The sequence below is a fragment of the Symphalangus syndactylus genome, chromosome 5 (genome assembly GCF_028878055.3).
Source record: "Symphalangus syndactylus isolate Jambi chromosome 5, NHGRI_mSymSyn1-v2.1_pri, whole genome shotgun sequence".
NCBI lineage: Eukaryota > Metazoa > Chordata > Mammalia > Primates > Hylobatidae > Symphalangus > Symphalangus syndactylus.
The window spans coordinates 13,835,153-13,856,496 of NC_072427.2; the positions used below are offsets into that span (position 1 = coordinate 13,835,153).

General features: G+C 46.3%; 1 protein-coding gene across 1 annotated transcript in view; it reads left to right on the forward strand.

The window, feature by feature from the left end:
- The window catches only part of FAM174B (family with sequence similarity 174 member B), a 37,431-nt gene that overhangs the window by 9,546 nt on the left and 6,541 nt on the right, over window positions 1-21,344 (forward strand). Inside the window, exon 2 of the mRNA XM_055277132.2 lies at window positions 15,283-15,414. Within this exon, the coding sequence (XP_055133107.1) occupies window positions 15,283-15,414 (132 nt within the window). The remainder of the gene's footprint in view (window positions 1-15,282; window positions 15,415-21,344) is intronic.

The window sequence follows — 21,344 nt, forward strand, 5'->3', positions numbered from 1 at the left end:
ACCCCCTACCCTTCCCATCATGGCCTGAATTAGTTTTTCGGGTTAGCCATGGCACTGCCGAGATTCCAAATTGCCGTCAGTAGCCTTGCTGAGTGGAGGGGTTCATTCAGATGGTTGGGGGGCTTAGAATTTTAATTTTGGTGTGTCATCCCCATTTCACAGATGAGAAAACCGAAGCTCAATTGGTGAAGTGTCTTGCTCAAGGATGAGCAGCTGGGGAAGGGGAGGAGTCTGGCTCACCCTTCCCATCGCAGCTGGATTTTGGAAGCCAATTCCAGCTGGAGGACTTGGGGATTTGTAGTGGGTGAGAAGAACAAATGGAGGATTTTAACACAGGAGGGAAGTAATCACAGGGCTTCTCTAGAAATGCTGGTCCAGATTACGTTGTACCAAGGATTTACCAAGAATGCATGAATAGTGACGTGGCTGGTGTGGGGGTGCAGGATGGCTGGGGAGACCTGTGGAAGGTGCTGGAAGGACCACTTGGGAGGACTAGAGGCCTGAGTGGATGAAGAGGAGAAAGAGGAAAGTGTCAGGCTGTCCTGAAGGGCCTAGAGAAGGGGGGCATTGTGAAGGAGGTGATCAGGCAGGGAAAGGGATAGGTTTGATGAGGAAGAAGAGGACTCACAGGTGAAACTTGTTCATGAAAACTCCAGCTGTGCAGCTGGGCCGTGGGTGGGTGGAGGGGCATTGGGAGCATCTGCCTAGAAGGAGTGGATAGTGAGGACTGACATTCCCACACCTCCCTTACCGAGGTGGCAGGGATAAGTGGTACTGAAAGGGCCCTTTATGACGTGTGTCCCAAAGCGCTGTGACCTCGGAGTTTTCAGGCGGTGGTCAGGTCCCCTGGGTCCACCAGGAGCCCCTCTGGGTCATCTTGCCACTGCCCCTAGAGGCTACCTTTTCTGCTTTAAACCTCACTTCCCTCCCCTGGCACCTTATGTAAAAATAAAGCAGAACCAACACTTTGCAAACACACCTGAGAGCTGGAGGAACAGGTCTTGGGGCATTTGCTGTTGCCGGATTTAATGTGTGCTGCTTTTGTCTTGTAAGAGTAAGCATTGGATCTATCCCTCAGGGACTGAGGGAGGGAAAAGAGAAACAGGGTGGGGAGCAGATGGAGGGTAAACACTTTAGTGTAATGAAGGAAAACTCGAGGACTTGTCATTGAGCTCTTCAGGGTTGTCTGGCCCGTGCTGGATGATCCTCTATGAAGCGTAAGCCCCCAGGGGCACAGTCTGTGCCGTGTGCTGCATGCCCATCCTGCGGTCAACCAACAGTGCTAACACTTGGTTAACCCCAATGGGATGGTGCCCAGGAGGGAGAGGAAGCAGCTAGGTTATATAAATAATGGTCAATACTCCTTCGTCATGGTTGAACTGTTGGTGAACAGAGACAAAGAAGAATTTAGTGGAACGTGCATATCATTACATCTCTCTGGGCTCATGATTTTGAGCTGAATTACTAAATCACTGATGCTTGGCACATAGGACCTAATGAACCATGGTCAGGGAACCAAGTCAGAGATGGTAAACTGATGGCCTGGGGCCAAAAAGATCTGGCCCACAGACATTTGTTTTGTTGTTTGATCTGCACAGTGTTTTAAAAACTAGGATAGTTGAGAACACTTGAAAGTTAGGAGCCTTTATATAAAAATCTAGATTTCCTGCTTCTTTTGACAGATGGGGATACACGGAAGTGCAAGACCTCTGTTCCGGGGCAGCCGGACAGGAGCTGGGTGGCTGTCACTCCACCTAGGCTGGGCAGGGTGCCACTATTTATGCCTTTTTGACTTGAAGACAGAGCATTGTCTACCACTTGTCACTGTTGTTTGTTCCCTTGTTTAGGTCTCAGCAGTCCTGATGCTCTGGTTTCTTTTATCTACAAGGCCTTGGGGCATTTGAGTTATTGACCTGGTATGTTGAGCCATGGTGCTTGACTGATGACTGGGTGCTGGGTGCTGGAACAGAGGGGCTGCAGCGTGGTGGGAGGGGGTGCTCCAGGACAGGGGTGAGGCGAGGGTGCATCCAAGGTCTCCCCAGCCTCTGTGTTGGGGAGCGTTCTGCTGGAGCTGGGAGGGTTCTGCCGGAGCTGGATTGTGTTGGAGCTTGGCTGCTGGAGATCTGGAGGCTCTTGCTGCACTAGAGGAAAATGCTTTTGCCTCGTGTGACTTACTGTTTGTCTGAAGTGGCCCATCTGCAGTGGAATAAGATGAGATTTCTATCACATCAGTGTTTGCCTCTCAGTGGCTTGTTGAAAATGCTCTAGGTAGAAGGTGTCGGGTGGAGCTCAGAGGGCTGTGTCCAGGGCAGAAAGGGAGGTAGGCTGGTTATTGGGAATGTGTCTTGGTGGCAGGCCATGGTGGTGAGACCCTGGCTAGCCTGTTGATTGTCCAGGGGCCTCCAACACCTGCTTCCTTACAGGGTGGGGCAGAGGCTAGGGCTGAAGAGTGGGTTCTAAGTCATGTTCTTCATTTCTTCAAGTGTAGCTGGTTTTCTAGGGGAAGCTCTGTTACTTCTTATGTCCTGAGGAGAAGGTGCAGCGTAGAGCTCAAAGGGTAAAAGCGAGGCAGGTCTGTGTCCTCAGAGCATCAGAGGGACCGCCTGGCTCAGAGTCGCCTGCTAGTCCTCCCGTCTACACTGGCGGCACCTGTGTTCTTCAGTCTTCCTCTCCCATGATCCATTTTCTTTTTCTTGATTACTTTTTCCAAATGTCAGAGTTCACATGTGCTGTTCGTTGACAAGTAATATGGTTTTGGCAGAACGCTGGTCCTTGGGCTACAGAACTACTTTAGTGGGCTTAAAAATGGAAACAGCCGAGGTAAAGGTTTGAGTCACTGAGTTTGGGTTCTGAAGTCACCAGGAGAGTGGGGCAAAGCCACATGGAGGTGGCCATGGGTGGGCTGTGGGAGAAGGGTCTCCTGCCAGAGGGGCAGCCTGACACAGACTTAGTCCATTTCAAAATTTATTTTAATGATTTACATTGAATTTTATTTATTTACTTGGTTTTAAAATAGGCCATATGTTCACATGGTTCAAAATTCACAGAGAACAAAAGAGGATATAGCAAAATGTATTCTTACCCTTTAGCCACACAATTTTCTTCACTTTATGTTGTCAATTTCTTGTCAAATCTTTCCAGGGAGATTTTATAAATATAGAAGCAAGTGAGTGTAATATATACATGCATACACACACACACACACACACACACACACACACATTCCTTCCCTATTTCTTATAATGACTTTAGTGAGATATAACTTATACACCATATTCACTCATTTAAAGTGTCCAACCCAGCCAGGCATGGTGACTCATGCCTGTAATCCTAGCACTTTGGGGGCCAAGATGGGAGGATTGCTTGATGCCAGGAGTTTGGACCAGCCTGGTCGACACAGCCAGACCCCATCTCTCTAAAAAAAATAAATAAAGTGTCCAACTCAATGGTTTTTAGTATATTTACAGAGTTGTGCATCTATCACTAAAATCAATTTTAGAATACATTCATCACTCCAGACTGAAACCATGAATCCATAGTAGTTAATCCCTATGCGTCTCCGAATTTTCTTTCTATGTATAGATTTCCCTCTTCTGGTCTTTCATATACATGGGACCATACAATGTGTGGTCTTTTGTGAATAGCTTATTTAGTACAATGTTTTCGGGGTTCATCTATGTGTAGCATGTATCATTTCTTTTTATTGCCATTATGTTCCATCGAATGGGTATACCATCTTTTATTTACCCATTCATCAATAGATAGATATTGTACTAGCCTGTTCTCAGGGGCTGCTATAAAGAACTGCCTGAGACTGGGTAATTTATGAAGGAAAGAGGTTTAATTGCCTCACAGTTCTGCATGGCAGGGGGAGGCCTCAGGGAACTTATAATCATGGCGGAAGGGGAAGCAAACATGTCCTGTCATGGTGGCAGGAGAGAGAAGTACAGAATGGAGTAGGGAAAATCCCCTTATAAAACCATCAAATCTCTTGAGAACTCACTCACTATCGTGAGAACAGCATGGGGGAACCACCCCCATAATCTATTCACCTCCCACAAGGTCCCTCTCACAACACATGGGGATTATGTGAACTACAAGATGAGCTTTGGGTGGGGACACAGCCAAACCATATCAGATATTTAAGTTATTTCCTTTTTGGGGCTATTATGAACAATGCTGCTCTGAACAAGTGTATGAGTTTTTGTGTGGACATGTATTTTGATGGCTCTTGGGAACATACCTAGGAGTGGAATTGCTGGGTCATATGATAATTCCATGTTTAACCTTTTGACAAACTGCCAAATGGTTTTCCAAATTGCTGTACTAGTTTACATCTCACTAGAAGTGTATGAGGGTTATGATTTCTTATATCCTCACCATTTTTTATTGTCTGTCTTTTTGCTTATAGCCATCCTAGGGTATAAAGTGGTATCTCATTGTGGGTTTAATTTGCAATACACTGATGGCTAGTGATGTTGACCTTGTTTGCCTTCGTGTATTGTGCATTTGTAAATCTTCTTTTGAGAACTGTCTATTCAGGTCTTTTGCCCATTTTACATTGGGTTATTTGTCTTTTTATTATTGATGGATAAGAGTTCTTTATATATTCTACATACAAATATGTATATTCTACATACAAATACTTTGATCAGATGTATAGTTTGCAAGTGATTCCTCCCATTCTATGGGGGTGTCCTTTCGCTTTCTTGATTATATCCTTTGAAGCACAAAAGTTTTAAATTTTGATGAGTCCAATTTATGTAGTTTTTCTTTTGTTGCTTCTGTGTCTGGTGTCATATTTAATAAGCCATTGTCTAATCCAGTGTCACAAAGGTTTATGCTATTTTTTTCTATAAATTTAGCTCTTACATATAAGTCTTACATACTTATATGTAAGTTCCATTTTGATGTAATTTTTGTATATGGTGTTAGTTAATTTTTTTACATGATTTATAGGGGTCCAACTTTATTCTTCTGCATGTGGGTATCTTTTCTATCTCTTACACATACACTATGCTTGTCATCTTGCTTTATAAAAATATCTTGTGTGTCTGAATGGTTATTCCTTGTCAGGCTATAAAAAGCTCTTCATTCGTTTATATAGGTGCTTAGTGTTCATTATATGGATGTAACATAATTTATTTAATCAGTCTCCTGCTAATGGGCATGTAGGTGTCATTTCACGCATGTGGAAACATACCTGTAGGACAAATTCCTAGAAATGGAATTGCTGATTAAGGGCTATGCCTTTCGTAACTGATGGATATTGTCTCACTGCTTTCTGTATATGTTGTAACAATTTACACGCCCACAAACAAGTCATGAGAGAGTGTTTCTCTACATCCTTGCCAACGGTGTGTTTTCACACAGTTCTATTTTTGCTAAATTAATAGGTGAAAAATTGAATCTCTGTGAAGATCAAAATTACATTTATTTTATTGAAAGTGAGATTGGACATTTTTTCATAGTTAAGAATGTGAAGCCATTTGGGTTTGTGTGTGTGTGTGAACTGCCCATGTTATGTTTTTTACCAATTTTCCAATTAGATTATTGATCTTTTTTATTGGTTTGTAGGGACTATGTATATATTAAGGAGGTTAAATTTTAAAACATTTATAATGAGTTAGCCAGGAGTAGTGGCTCATGCCTGTAATCTCAGCACTTTGGGAGGCTGAGGCGGGTGGGTCAGGAGTTCAAAACCAGCCTAGCCAACATGGTGAAACCCCATCTCTACTAAAAATACAAAATACAAAAATTGGCTGAGTGTGGTGATGCGTGCCTGTAATCCCAGCTACTTGGGAGGCTGAGGCAGGAGAATCACTTTAACCTGGGAGGCAGAGGTTGCAGTGAGCCAAAATGGTGCCACTGCACTCTTGCCTGGGTGACAGAGCGAGACTCTGTCTTAAAAAAAACAAAAACCAAAAAACAAAAACCAAAATTTATAGTGAGTTGGAAATAGTTCTCCCAGTATATCATTTACTTTGACTTTTTTTTTTTTTTTTGAGATGGAGTCTCACTGTCGCCCAGGCTGGAGTGCAATGGCGCGATCTCCACTCACTGCAACCTCCGCCCCCTGGGCTCAAGCAATTCTCTTGCTTCAGCCTCCCGAGTAGCTGGGACTACAGGCGCCTGCCACCGTGCTGCCCGGCTAATTTTTGTATTTTTAGTAGAGACGGGGTTTCACCATGTTAGCTGGGCTGGTCTCGAATTCCTGACCTCAGGTGATCTGCCCACCTCAGCCTCCCAAACTGCTGGGATTACAAGTATGAGCCACTGCTCCCGGCCTATTCACCTTGACTTTAAGACATTTTTATGTGTTTACATTTATCATCCTTTTTAAAAAAATGGATTTTGGATTTCTCCCATGTTTTCTTCTAGTACTTTTGTGGTTTTATTTTCTACATTTAAGTCTGATCCATCTAATTTATGCGATATAAAGTGTGAGATATGGGTGGTTATCAATAAAATATTTAATGAGTTACCTTTTTCTCATGTGAAATGCCATCTTTATCCTATACTTGATTCCAGTGTGTATTTGGGTGTATTTCTGGACTTTCTATTCTGCTATAGCATCTGATTGTTAATGTGGGATGCCACTGTGTATTAGTCTGTTCTTGCACTGCTATAAAGAAATACCTGAGACTGGGTAATTTATAAAGAAAAGAGGTTTAATTGGCTAATGGTTCTGCATGCTGTACAGGAAGCATAGCAGCTTCTGCTTCTGGGGAGGCCTCACGAATCTTCCAATCATGGTGGAAGGCAAAGGGGGAGCAGGCACTCACATGGTGGGAGCAGGAGCAAGAGAAAGAGCAAGGCGGGAGGTATCAGCCACTTTTAAGCCATCAGATCTCTCAGGCACTCACTCACTCACTATCATAAGAGCAGCACGAAGAGGATGGTGCTAAACCGTTCATGAAGGCCCACCCCCATGATCCAGTCACCTTCCACCAGGCCCCACCTCCAGCACTGGGGATTACAGTTCAACATGAGATTTGGTTGGGGACACAGTTCCAAACCATATCATGCTGTGCTCAGTTATTGTAGTTATACAGCATGTTTTACTATCTAACTCCTTTACGGAATTCTCCTGGCTATTGCATTCTTGCTGCTTCTCCCATCCCCATGAATTTTGGAATCAGCTCATTTCGATCCCCAGCAGAAATTGGTCGGTATCTTACTGCATTTCACTGAGCTTGCAGATTAATTTAGATGGCTTGAAATCTTTATGAGATTGAAACTTCCTAGTCAGAGGCACAGCGTGCCCTCCTTCTGTTGACACAAGCTTGTTTTGGTTGCTTTTGGTCATCGCAGGAGCTGGCTGGCAACCAAAAGAACTTGCAGGGCACCTCTGGGTCCTGAGAAGTGTCTGTTGAGTGCTGAGTCATAGGGTTGGGGCACATCCAGAAGTCCGAGGTGAGTTCCTGCCGTCTTGTTGGAGTGTGAAGGGCTCATGTTGTGGAGTGTGATGGACCTGGATTTGAGCCCTGCGTGCTTCCTGGGGCAGGTCACTCAGTGCCTTCTGGCCTTGGTTTCCTTGCCTTGATAATGGGAGCCCTCCTCGCCTCACTGGCGGGAGGCTGTGATGAGATCACATGTGCATTACCTGGCACTCAGGGTTGCTGCCTCACGGTGCCTGCTGGTACCGTCACCCCAGTGCTGTGGATGACGCAGGAGGGGCCCGCGTGCTTGGAGGTCATGTGTAGACGGTGCCCAGTGGTAGGGATGTGCCTATGAAGAGGGGCTGCAGGATTCAGAAGAAGGAGAAAACCCAGCCTGGTTGGGATGTCCTGGAATGGCCTCAGGAGAAGTGAGAAAGCCTGTGGCCCGGAGTAAGTAGAGCGAGAGGTGTTAGAGGCTCTGTCATCAGAACCCGGACCACACCTGGCAGGAAGTAGCAATGGATGAAGAAATTCGGGTTCGTGATGAGAGGCTTGCTCAGAAGCACACCGACAAGGGAATTGCAGGGCTGAGCACTGAACCTCAGTCTCCGCACTTTGAGTTGGTGGCTCTGACTGTCACACTCAAAACTGAACTGAGTCTAAAGGGTTTAGTCCTGTTTTATTCTCTGCGCGGGGGAGGGCGAGGAAGGAAGGCCTCCCCCTCTGTGGCCTGCCTGGGGCTGGTGTCCTCTCTCGGCCTCCTTGTTTGTGTAAGTGGGACGTATGAGCACTCACACGAAACCTGTTTCTGCGCAGCTGGTGAACAGTCCGTTGAGCAAATAAACCCTCTGGCTTGAGGATTATATTTCAGACTAAAAGAATTTTGAACGTCTCCTCTCTCTTGTTAGAAATGAGTTTTGGTTCGGATGGAAGGGTGCTTTATCTCTTCTAGAAATTATCTTGCCTTGCCTATTCCTGTGAAGACAATAGGGACATTTATTTATTAATAAAATGACCACTTTACATCTCAACCAGGTTGAGGCCTCCTGGTTAACAGTAGCCTATCTCAGAAAAGAAAGATTCCTGCTGTGGAAGATGGGCCAGAAGTGTCTTTTCACTTCTTTATTTCCCAATGTTCCTTCTTCGATGGGGAGTGCTAGCTGGTCTGTCCTCATAGGCTGCTGTCTCACTGGCCCCCAGCACCACACAGTACACAGCCGAGGGGACAGGCTCTGGGCGTGGGGGCACTGGGCTGCGAACCCAAGTCTGACTGCAAACCTGGGCTCTTTCTAGAACCAGGCGCTTTGTCCTTGAGCTGCGTGTGTCTCTGGGTGAAATGAGGGCCCTGTCCCCAGGGCTGGCCCACTGCCCGCGAATGGACCCAGGGGACTTGAGCTTCATCACAGCCGTGTAGTCTCTGCCTTTGCCTCAGGCTCATGGCAGTTCTGGGAGGTGCAGTCTCCGGATGTTTGTCCTCATTGAAAGCCTGCTCACAGGTAGCCCTAAGCAGAAAATGTCACTCTGCTTCTCTGTGTGTGTTCATTGTTTCTGTAAGGGGCGGAGTCCTGGGGTTTAAACAGGCTTGAGGATATAGGAAAATTATACTTACATGTGGAAGGCTCACTATTAAAATGTGAAAGAAGCCCCAGGAAGGTGTTGTGATTACAGTGGTGTTTTCCCTTGGTGCAGTGCCTTCCCTGAGGCCTTGAGGCAGTTAAGGTTTGCGCGGTTATGTGCGACAGAAAACCCGGCCCCAGCTGGCCTTGGTGAAAGAGAGAGTAGTAGCCTTGTAGGTTTTAAGGAGAGCTGGCTTGGTAGTCGATTTAGAACTTGGTCTCTTTCCAATCTGTCCTCTACCATATTGCCTTTATTTTCTGTTTCTAGATGGTGGCATGATGGCTTATGTCGTCTGGGCCTCAAGGCCAGTGGGAGGGGCACCCACCTGCCCTGTTCCAGCCTTCACAGCAGAGAGTCATTGGTTCTGGTTGGTCGTGCTTTCCCCTCCCCACTGCCCTGCTCCCCTGCCATTGCCATGCCCTGGGGGTGGCAATGCCTGGATTGGCTCAGGCTCCAGGCTCACGTCCACTCCTGGAACTGGGGGTGTGGCCAGGCCCATGTGGGAGGGGGCTTCACCCAGGGCACAGAGGATACAGATGCCAAAAGGAGGGAGGAAGTGGGCGTGGGCCGGCTGCAGACCAACACACCTCCTGAGGGAGTCACAGTTTAGAAAGGGTTTGTTAGAAGTATGTCCAGTTTAGTGTGGAATATGAAAATGTGAGCTGTGCAGTGACACGTTCCAGAAAGTGTGATGAGGGAGGGCAAAGAGTTTTTTGGTGCTAAAGTCAAGTGGCCGCGAAGTCTGGTGAGGCGTGGAGTGGGGCTCTTGGATGGGAGTGGGTGGGAGTGACAGAGCAGGGCATGCCACCGATGGCTTAAGGTGACCTGTTGGGGAGGTCTGAGCTGGGGCACCCCCTGTTCCTCTCAGGGGTCATATGTGCTCACTATGCCCTGTGATTTTCCTGAGTTGCTTCCATAGTCTATACTCTCAAGCCCCATGCAGCCTATCTGCGTGGCACATTTCAGACCATGGGTAGTTGTGCGGCACTTTCACTCACCCACGTGGGAAGGAGGCCCCACTGCAAGTCTTCTGGTCACTGGACTGCCTGCTTCAAACCCTAGCTCTGCCACTGATTAGCTACATGGCTGTGGGCAAGTCGGCTTCCCTGAGCCTCAGTCTCCTCAGTTGTAAGACAGGGATACCAGCAGCATGTGCCTTGAAGCGTGCTTTAGATGTTTTGCATTTGATCACAAATTTAAATTGCTTAGCTGGCACCCAGGAAAAGTTAAACTTTTAGGGACTATTATTATTATTGTTTTGAGTCAGGGTCTCACTCTGTCACCCAGGCTGGAGTGTGGTGGCGAGATCTCGGCTCGTTGCAACCTCCGTCTCCTGGGTTCAAGTGATTCTCCTGCCTCAGCCTCCCAAGTAGCTGGGACTACAGGCGTGAGCCACTGTGCCCAGCCTTATGGACTATTATTTAAAAAGGCATGTTAAAGAATCTACACTTAGAGAAGAGAGAGCCAGGCTTGGTTAGGTTTTTTAGGCTTCGAATGCACTTTATTTTCCCATTTTCTCATCTTCTGTCTCTCTGAGGCAGAACTGCACTGTTCTCTGAGCCCACTGTTCAGACGGGCTTGCGGATCTGAAGGTATGTGGAAAATGCTGATTGGCTCTGTTCCTAAATTTCCCGGCTTCTGACTGGTGCACAGTTAGTAAAGGAAGAGTTCTCCTTTTAATTTGAGAAATGTTCTGGGCGCGGTGGCTCATGCCTGTAATCCCAGCACTTTGGGAGGCTGAGGCAGGCAGATCACATGAGGTCAGGAGTTCAAGACCAGTTTGGCCTACATGGCGAAAACCCATCTCTACTAAAAAATCCAAAAATTAGCTGGGCATGGTGGCAGGCGCCTGTAATCCCAGCTGCTCTGGAGGCTGAGCAAGGAGAATTGCTTGAACCTGGGAGGTGGAGGTTGCAGTTAGCCAAGATTGTGCCACTGCACTCCAGCCTGGGCTACAGAGCGAGACTCTGTCTCAAAAAAAAAAAAAAAAAAAAAGTGTGAAGATTTCCTGCACCCCCAATCCTACTTCCCTGTCCCTGCACCCCCAACTCCATTTATACGCTATGAGGTTTCCTGCTACCATCCGCGGAGACCCTTGTCAACACAGCCGGTGCACCTCAGCTGGGAATGTGTCTCGATGTCTTTAAACTTCTCAGCAGTCTCAGTTTTATCCCTATTAACACACCCAGCAGTGGAAACAGCAGAAATTGCTCTTCTTTTGTAAAGAGAGTTGTGTTTCAGAGAGTTGATTGTTTGAAATGTAATTTCTCCAGCTCATTATGTCAAAACTGGCATTTGAAGCATACATGAGGACTCTTGCTAATAGCCTTTTGTATTTGGATTCTTCAGGGAAACAGAATCAATAGGGTGTGTGTGTGTGTATGTGTGTGTGTGGAGAGATAGCTGGAGAGTGAAAGAGAGAGAGAGAGAGAGAGAGAGAGAGAGAGAGGCTTATTGTAAGGAATCAGCTGATGTGATTATGGAGGCTGACAGGTCCCAAGATCTGCCATCTGTAAGCTGGAGACCCAGGAGGGCTGATGGTAGAAGGTCCAGCCTAAATGCAACAAGCTGCAGACTCACAAAGAGCCGATGTTTTAGTTTGAGTCCTAAGGCAGGAAAAAAACTGATGTCCCAGTTGGAAGGCAGTTAGACAGGAGGAGTTCTCCTACTCCTTGAGGGAAGGCTGTGTTTTTTTGTTCTATTCAAGCCTTCAACTGCATGGATGGGGCCCGCCCACATTAGGGAGGGCCATCTGCTGTACTCAGAGCCTGTTGATTCCACTGTTAATCTCATCCAGGGCCATCCTCGCAGACAGTGTGACCAAACGTCTGGGCACCGTGTGGCCCACTCAAGTTGTCATAGAGCATTAGCCGTCACACCTTTGGTATATCATCTTGGGATTTTTTATTTTCTGGGGTTGCTTGGCTGCAGAGGCTGGCATTAAAGCATCATGGGCCACAGTGTTCTAGATGCTAGTGTAGGTTTCCTCCTTCTCCCATGGCTTGGTGTTCAAGGGCCTTATTTTAGCTCAGCAGGCTAATTTTCTTATTGCAAGACTCTACACGTGAACGATAAGATTATAGAGAAGGAAAGTGATTTTATAGGTGTTAGGGATTCACTCCCACAAGGCAGGGCTAGGGCTGAAGTCAGAGCCTCTGGAGCTTTCTCCCAGGGTCAGCCATCAGTCCTGCCCCAGGGCCAATGACTACATGAGGCATCAAGTTCCAAGTATGCAATGAGGTTTGCTAGTCCGATTTTGCATTTTCTGGGCTTTGCGGTGCCTGAAAAAGAGTCACAAACATGACTATGACTCCTCAGCCTGAAGCCATCTGGATGTGTCCTTTTGAGGGTCCACAGGGGACTTTCTCATGTCCTTCGGTTTGCAGGACATTTCCTTTTCTCCCGTTCCAGATGCTTGTTCAGCTGCGTGTCAGAAATGGACAGCACAGCCCTGCCCCTTTGCAGAAGCCAAGCTCTCCTGCCAGACAGCCGCAACTTGTCCGGACAGAGATTTAGGGCTGTCTGCCTGAGAAAGGCATGTAGATCGGGAGTTTGACCCTAGTCTCAAAGGCTTGAGGATGGGTGGTTTTTCTTGTGGTTTTGTCTTGGATTGCTTGTGGCATTTGGATTCACTTCTGGGCTTAAATTTCCCCCTTCCAGTGTTGAGATGGAATTGGTCTGGGATTATAAGTCATCTAGGGCAGAATGCAGAGATTTATTTTACTCCTTTGGAGGGAGGTGGAGAGAAGAATCTGTTGGGGGAGAGAATGTGGATCCAACTGTTTATAAAGTTAGCATTTAAGTCCCACACAAAGCTTGATTTCTAAATACTGTTGTCCCAGGGCTACTGGCAAGGTGACTGGCTGTGTGCCCCTTTGATTTATCCTCCTATCACCAGGCTTGGCATTTGCACCATGCTTTATCCTGTGTTCAGAATCCAGGTAGATTCACACCCATGCCTGTGCGTGCGTGCGTGCATGTGTGTGTGTGTGTGTGTGTGTGTGTGTATATCTGTGATGAAAGCAGAGAGGAAAAATGCTTTGTGAAATCATGTTTTTGGTAAATCATATCAGTTAAGACAAGACCAAGTTGCTATTGCTAAGAAATTTTTAGAAAATCTGAAAGTGAAGTTCTGTTTTCATTCATTTTGCCAACTTACTGGAGAGTTTCTCTGTGCCGAAGACAAAGAGATCTTGCGTGTGTCTTTGATGTGGTCTCCACTCGGGAATAGCTTACGGTCAGCAAGAAGAATGTGTAGGGAACCTCATTCATCAGTGTCCCGCTTATGACTTTCTGGGTTGGCTGGTTTCTCATAGACAGTATTAAATATTCTGAAAAAGGAGGGACGTCGGTGAATATAAAGCAGTTAGGAAAAAGTTCAAGAGAGTGGAGGAACAAACACAAAGAACGTCAGTCATCACACTAATAGTGTTATTCCCAGTGGCGTCCTGGACCTTCCGGCCGTGTTCTGATACATATCACAGCCTTCGTGCAGAGTGTCTTAGGCTAGAGGCTGAAGTGGCTTGTGTCAGTGCTTTCCCTGCAGCCCACAGTGACCCTCTACCATCCTAAAGGTAAAAACATAAGGTTAGATCTGGCACGGTGGCCCACGCCTGTCATCTCCAGTATTCTGAGAGGCTAAGGCGGGAGGATCACTTGAGTTCAGGAGTTCGAGACCAGCCTGGGCAACATGACAAGACCTCATCTCTACCACAGATAGGAAAAAAAAAAAAAAACCAGCCAGGTGTGGTGGCGTGCACCTGTAGTCCCAGCTTCTCAGGAGGCTGAGGCGAAAGGATTGCTTAAGCCTGGGAGGTTGAGGCTGCAGCGAGCTATGATTGCACCACTGCGCTCCAGCCTAGGTGATAGAATGCGACCCTGTCTTTATTTTATTTTATTTTGAGATGGAGTCTCGCTCTGTCAACCAGGCTGGAGTGCAGTGGTGCAATCTCAGCTCCCTGCAACCTCTGCCTCAGCCTCCTGAGTAGCTGGGACTATAGGCACATGCCACCATGCCCAGCTAATTTTTGTATTTTTAGTAGAGACGGGGTTTCACCATGTTAGCCAGGATGGTCTCGATTTCCTGACATCGTGATCCACCCGCCTTGGCCTCCCAAAGTGCTAGGATTACAGGCGTGAGCCACCGCACCCGGCCGAGAGACTGTCTTTAAAATACTAAAACAAAACAACAAAACAAAACCAGAACACTGTAGTGTTGTAACCATTTTCCTCATGAATCCTCATGATGGAAACAAAATTGACTTGTTTTCACAAGCCCTTGACCTAGGAGAGACGATGTAGCATATTTAACTCCTCTTTATTTATCATCCCTAATAGTGACTTTTACCAAGAGCCTGCTGTGTGCAGGCTTAACTGCATCATCTCATGCAATTCTCCCTCACCTGTGAGGAAGACTGTTCCTATCCAATTTGGTTTGTAAGGGAATGGAAGCTCAGGGAGATGAACTGACATGCCCCTGATCACACAAGCACAGAGCAGCCCATTTGTGACCCAGCTCTCCCCTGGCTGGCCTGTAGGGCGACGCCCTCAAGCGTCAGGCTGTGACAAACCCGGTCGTCTTGATCTTTGGGGCTTTTTTTTAAAGCATGAATTTTGCCTTCTTAAAATATTGCATTTGTGGCCGGGTGTGATGGCTCACGCCTGTGATCCCAGCACTTTGGAAGGGCGAGGTGGGCAGATCACGAGGTCAGGAGACCATCCTGGCTAACACGGCGAAACCTGTCTCTACAAAAAATACAAAAAAAAAATTAGCCGGGTGTGGTGGCGGGCGCCTGTAGTCTCAGCTACTCGGGAGGCTGAGGCAGGAGAATGGTGTGAACCTGGGAGGCGGAGCTTGCAGTGAGCCAAGATCACGCCACTGCACTCCAGCCTGGGTGACAGAGCGAGACTCCATCTCAAAAAAAAAAATTATATATATATTTATTTATTACATTTGTGTATTATTTATCTTGCTTACTGAGTTTTTAGTGCTCAGGCCAGGGACCTCTGCTTTAAGGTTTAGTGAGGTCAGTCACTCACTTGAGGTCCCATGACCATAAGTGGGACAGCAGGGTGTTAACTGAATCTCCTGGGAGCAGTCTCAGCAGCCAGGCTGGAGGCAGCAGCATGGTTTGCCTTCCATCAGATCCTCACACTCTCAGACAGAGGAAGGAAACCTAACTAAACACCAGCTGCTAAATTGCTGTCAGGTCCTCTGGGGCTTGGGCCCAGTGACTCTTTCTCTCCCCGCTGTGTTCTCATGAATGTGCTTCTTCTCCTGCAGGTCGGGAAAGAGATTAAAGAAGACACGTAAGTATGATATCATCACCACTCCAGCCGAGCGAGTGGAAATGGCGCCACTAAATGAAGAGGATGATGAAGATGAGGACTCCACAGTATTCGACATCAAATACAGGTACAGGGTGGAGACAGAGGCTTCCTCCTGGGCTTGGGGCAGTGGGTTGGTGGGACCTCGAGGTCAGGCATGGTGTCCATGTGTTCTTGTTTTTAGTTAAGTGTTGGGTCCTGGGGTGCCCTGTACATGGAGAGACCTGCTCTGATCTTGTATTAGTCCATTTTTGTGCTGCTAATAAAGACATACCTGGGACTAGAAAATTTATAAAGAAAGGTTTAATTGACTCACATTTCCACATGGCTGCAGAGGCCTCACAATCATAGTGGAAGGCAAGGAGGAGCAAAGTCACATCTTACATGGATGACAGCAGGCAAGAGAGCTTATGAAGGGGAACTCCCCCTTATAAAACCATCAGATCTTGTGAAACTTACTCACTATCAGGACGAGAGCAGCACGGGAAGGCCCACCCCCGTGATTCAGTTACCTACCAGGTCCCTCCCACAACACGTGGGAGTTGTGGGAGCTACAGTTCAAGATGAGATTTGGGTGGAGACACAGCCAAACCATATCAGATCCCTTCCTAGAACACACTGCACCTAGAAACCCAGCAGAGAATTGCTTATTTATTACTTTTCCCAAATGAGAACACAAAGTCACCTTTATAGAAGGAAGAGGAGGATTGTGCTTCAGACAACAAGCTAGTTGTCCACTGATTGTGGGGGGTCTGGCCCAAGCAGCCATGTGTGCCACACACCAGGCACCCAAACAGAAACTTCTCTTTCAGCCTCACTTACGTCAATAGCTGAGGACGTGGGTGGCTGGGTGGGTGGTGTTCCTGCTTGGATGGACTTTACCGATGAGCTCCAAAGGCAGGTGTGTTTCTTAAAGGCTTTCTCTAGGAAAGTCAGAATGACTTTGTGACTTTAGGATTGTAGTACGGGTTTTCAGATCATTTTGAGGTGTACTTTGAATATGTGAGCTTCTTAATGGAAGAGCTGAGGATGAGCATAGTTTTGAGACGAGGGTTCAAAGACCCAGAGAAGGGGCATTGCTTGGCCAAAGTCCCAATTAGTAGTAAAAGTGGAACAGAAATGCAGGCTGGTCCCTACCTGGGCTCCCCGGATTCCATGGCTTCTGCATGTCTGGGAAGGCAGGCCTTCCACACCTGTGTTCCTTACCACAGCCTTGGCGGTCCTTGGCCCTTCTGCATAAATCAGTTGTCAGACTCAACAAGACAACGTTTGGGATTTTGATTGGAACTGCATTGCCCAAGATCAATTTAGGGAGAATCAGCACTTTTACGTTGACTTTTCCAATCCGTAAATATGGAATGATTTTCCATTTATTAGGTATTTAAAAAAATGTTTTTCAGTACTTTAAAAAATTTATGTATAAATGTTTTATACATTTTTGTTAGATATATTCTCACAGGTGTTTTACATTTTGATATGTATATTTTTTACTTTAAAGTACTATTTATACTCATGTCTGGAGAAAATGACCGTATTATCATGTTTACGTACATATTGGTTTTGGAAGCTCAGTTTGTTAGTGAATCACACCTAAATCTTATAAAGAACCTGAAAGCATTAAAACGGATTGGTTATGGATAACAGAATGGGAGAAAAATCCCATTAGCTGTAGTTTGCATTTTAGGTAAAGGGCAGCACCCTTTGAAAAGAATCAAATCAATTAGTAATATTTATTCATACCACAAAATAATGCACAGTTAGCCCTCTGTACCTGAGGGTTCCACATCTGCAGGCTCAACCAACCACAAATTGAAAATGTTTGGGCTCGGGCATGGTGGCTCATGCTTGTCGTCTCAGCACTTTGAGAGGCCGAGGAGTGCAGATCTCTTGAACTCCGGGCTTTGAGACCAGCCTGGACCACATGGGGAAACCCCACCTCTACAAAAAAAAAAAAAAAAAAAAAAGCAAAAATTAGCCAGGCATGGTGGTGCATGCCTGTAGTCCCAGCTACTTGGGAGGCTGAGGTGGGAGGATCACTGGAGCCTGGGAGGTCAAGGCTGCAGTGAGCTGTGAACATGCCACCGCACTCCAGCCTGGGCAACAGAGCAAGACCCCATCTCAAAAAAAAAAAAAAAAGAAAGAAAATTTTGGGAAAAAAACAATACAGCAATGAAAATAATACAAATCCAAAAAACAATACAGTATAACAACTATTTACATCATGTTTATATTGTATTAGGTATTAAGAATAATTTAGGGATGATTTAAAGTATACCAGAGAATGTGCATAGGATACATGCAAATACTATAACATTTTATATAAAAGACTTGAGCATCGGTGGATTTTGGTCTTTGCAGGAGGTCTTGGAACCCATTTTCTGAGGATACCAAGGGATGACTGTGTACATAGGAAAGTTAGTGATTGTATTGATTTTATCGCTAAGCCGTTTTATCTGTCTCACATTCAATACAAAGAAGTAAAATATAATGTGAAGAAAACCATGTCCTCATTACTATTCACAGTCAAAAGAGTCCGCTTCCTCCTGCAGGGCTGGGAATATTGTACAATAGGGAGCATTTAATGGCTCGAGTGGATCAATGTACTGTTTTGATTCTGAGCCACTGAACAGTGTCTCACCAATCTTTGGTGACTGAACTAACTCCATGGGAACCATGATAGACAGAACCATTTTTGTGGTATCTCCACATCCCCCTAAATAAGAGAAGACCCTAAACAAGGAAATATAACAATCAATCTGCTCAGAAATTCTCTTTATAGACTGTTTCCTAGAAGGTGGGAAAAGGGGCCTTTCCCTGAGGGCGTAGACGTCGGTATTATTGTGGCCTGGTTGCTGGACTGACATTGTGTCTGGTATGATGAAGATAAGGCACACATTGAAACCAGTGTCAGATTAAGAAACTTCCACAGCTTGTCTCAGTTCTTCAAGCAATGGAGCGAGTTCCTTTTCTAGGCTGACAGTGACTGCCATATTGGCATTGCTGCTGGCTGTGAAGCAAACAAACTACTAAAGGTAAACTACTAAAGGTAAACCACCTGGTAGGTGTTAAAGTTAACAGATAAGTCCAAGCTTGTGTTTTGAAAGTCCAGGTTGGCTTGCTGGCTGGCGTGTTGCAAGGGCAAAAGTTAGTGAGACGCCTGGTCTCCGGGCACGCTCTGGGTCATTTTCGTTGGCCACTTTAATGATGTGCATTCCATCTCTATCTGACACAGCAACAGTGCGGGGCCCTTCAACACTTGGTGGTTTTTTTTTTTTTTTTGAGATGGAGTCTTGCTCTGTCGCCCAGGCCAGAGTGCAGTGGCACTATCTTGGCTCACTGCACCCTCTGCCTCTCGGGTTCAAGCAATTCTCCTGCCTCAGCCTCCTGAGTAGCTGGGACTACAGGCATGTGCCACCATGCCCAGCTAATTTTTTGTGTTTTTAGTGGTGATGGGGTTTCACCATGTTGGCCAGGATGGTCTCGATCTCTTGACCTCGTGATCCACCCGCCTCGGCCTCCCAAAGTGCCGGGATTACAGGTGTGAGCAATGGCGCCCGGCCAACACTTGGTGGTTTTTAATACAGGAATAGTGTCAGCTCCCTGGAGCACCTTAGTAGCGTCTCCTCTGCCCCTATTCTAGGCGGAAACTCAGGACCCTGCAAATCCCTCTGTATTAGTTTCCTGCTCCAGACCATCAGCCGTAAAGAACCCCTTTGTCCCACCGACCAATCTCTATGCCTGGGTTTCTGGGGCTGCCAGGTTCTCTCTGCTGTCATTTTGGGGACAGTGTCAAAAACAGATTTCTCTGCAAGCCGCCATCTCATGATTCATGACTTTGTCTCTGACGTCTCTTAAAAAATGTTATTTTTAAACTTTTTGTTTATTGCAGTTATTTTTAAAAGATATTGATTTAAAAAAAAAAAATCCAGCAACCTTCCTAAACTTTTATTAATTCTTGTAGGATAAATGTGGAATCTTTGGGTTTTCTGTGTAGATATGTCATCTGGGACCAAGAAGAGTCCCTGTCCCTGCTCCCAAGTCCTTAAACATTTTATCTCTTCTTTTGCTTTTCGTTTGCCTTTTCTGCTTCCCTTCCTTGAGAAGTTTGTGCTGTTGGTGGTTGAAATAAAATCAGAATGTGAGTGAACTTGGAGGTGAGTCACTAGACACAAGCCCACTGCAGTCCTCAGGCCTAAAGATGACTGTTTAGAAAGACTAAGTAGCGCCGGCTTTTCTTATTACAGAGGTAATGTTAAGCTGTAGAAAATACAGATAATAAACAGGAAAGATACAACTACCTATCATCTCACTACTTAACAGTAACCACTAGAGTGTGTGTGAGTACATAGATGTGGAACTTTCTTTTTTATAGAAATAAGACTGTGTTATACATGCTGTTTTGGCACGTTTTTCTACCTAAACAATGAATCCTGAGCAATTTTTCAGGTCAATAGGTGTGAAAGAACAAAGAGTTTCAGACAGTGCCTGTGTGGTTTAGTGTTTTTGTGAACTTGTTTGTCTGCACATTGCTCATCTGTTCACAAGTACTTGTTTTTCCCATTTAGACATAACTCAACCAAATGTTTCAGTTCTCTCTAGGAAACAGACTACATTTAAATCAGATGAATCATGGCTTTGGGTTATTTTATGATTGAGTGGAAAGAGGAAAATCATGTTTTTGGCGCCAGGGCAGTAAGGCAGAGTAACCTGCTTCTTCTTATTTCCCAGGTAACTCTCTGATAACATCTTGTGACTTAGAGCCTGTGCCTATCAGCCAGGCTTTTTTTTTCTCGAAGTTTTCAGCCAGGTAGGAAATGAAGGAGGAAGAATACAGGCAGGATAGGAGATAAGACCGTGAGTACGTAGGGCCAGAGTTTCGGGAGGGAGGGAGGGAGGGAGTTCTATAGAAATGAATCTCTAACTTTGTACTTAAAAAGGCTAATTAGAAAGGAGAAATGATAGCTAACCGGAGTACGAGAGTGCCCTGGGGTTTTGAAATGGTTCTTTCAAGAGGCGTTTGGGTTCCGGCTGCATGTGTTTTGAGCTTTGTTGCCTAGTGTGCAGTTGTGTGGATGCTCTGGGCCTCTTTGCATTCCCAGTTCATTACAGAAGACTTTGTTACACCCTCTAGGCGTCCCCCAGGAAGAGACAGATGTGGGCTCTTCCTCCCGTGTGTGTGGCAGGCGGCCCGGCAGCTGTGACAGGCGCAGCCCAAAGGCACACTGCTGGGAGAACGCGCTGCTCTGCCAGCCCTGCCTCCCCGCCAAGAGGGAGGTCCCTGTCCCTGCTTCTTCTGTGTGGAAAAGATGTGGCCCTGTGGGGGTGTGGATGTGCATTCTAGAAATCCCTGCTTCCCACCCTCTTGTGAGTAGGGCTTCCTTTGGGAGTATAATTAGAAACCCACGAGATTTCCACTGTAATGCTGCGGGCTTTGGCTGGTGTCTTGTCTTGGAAACAAAGGGCATTTTTGTGCAGTTTGCAGCATGAGGCCTCTGCAGGGTAGGCAGGGAGTATGGGAAAACAGACCTGGCTTGCTACCCGGGAGCTCTGAGTCCCCATGGATGCCCTCATGGCAGTTGCTAAGCACACTCAAGGCAGTGACTTCTTGCAGCTCCTTCTACTTACTGAGGTCCTCTGAATGGCCGGGCACCCCATGTTTCCTCGTGGTCTTCTGAGGGTGAACTGTTAGGAGCGTCGGCAGATGGACAGCTGCCTGGGCGGTGGGTATGCAAACAATGGGCATCATGAGCTTCCAAGGCCTGGAAGGAACCAGAGAGGAGCCGGTGACCTGCAGGGTAACTGTATCTGAAACAGCATCGGAAGCAATCCCCAGACCACTATGAATAAACCTCTGCCCGTCACCTTCCTTGCAGAATGCAGAGCATATGTGTTAAAAATGGGCATCTCGTGGAGAATTTTTGTTTCTTTGGAAAGCAATATGGGCAGCCTGTGGGCTATTTTCATTTAAGGTGTCTCGCTCAAAGCCAGGGCACCTTAAAAATTCTGGTGTCTTATGTC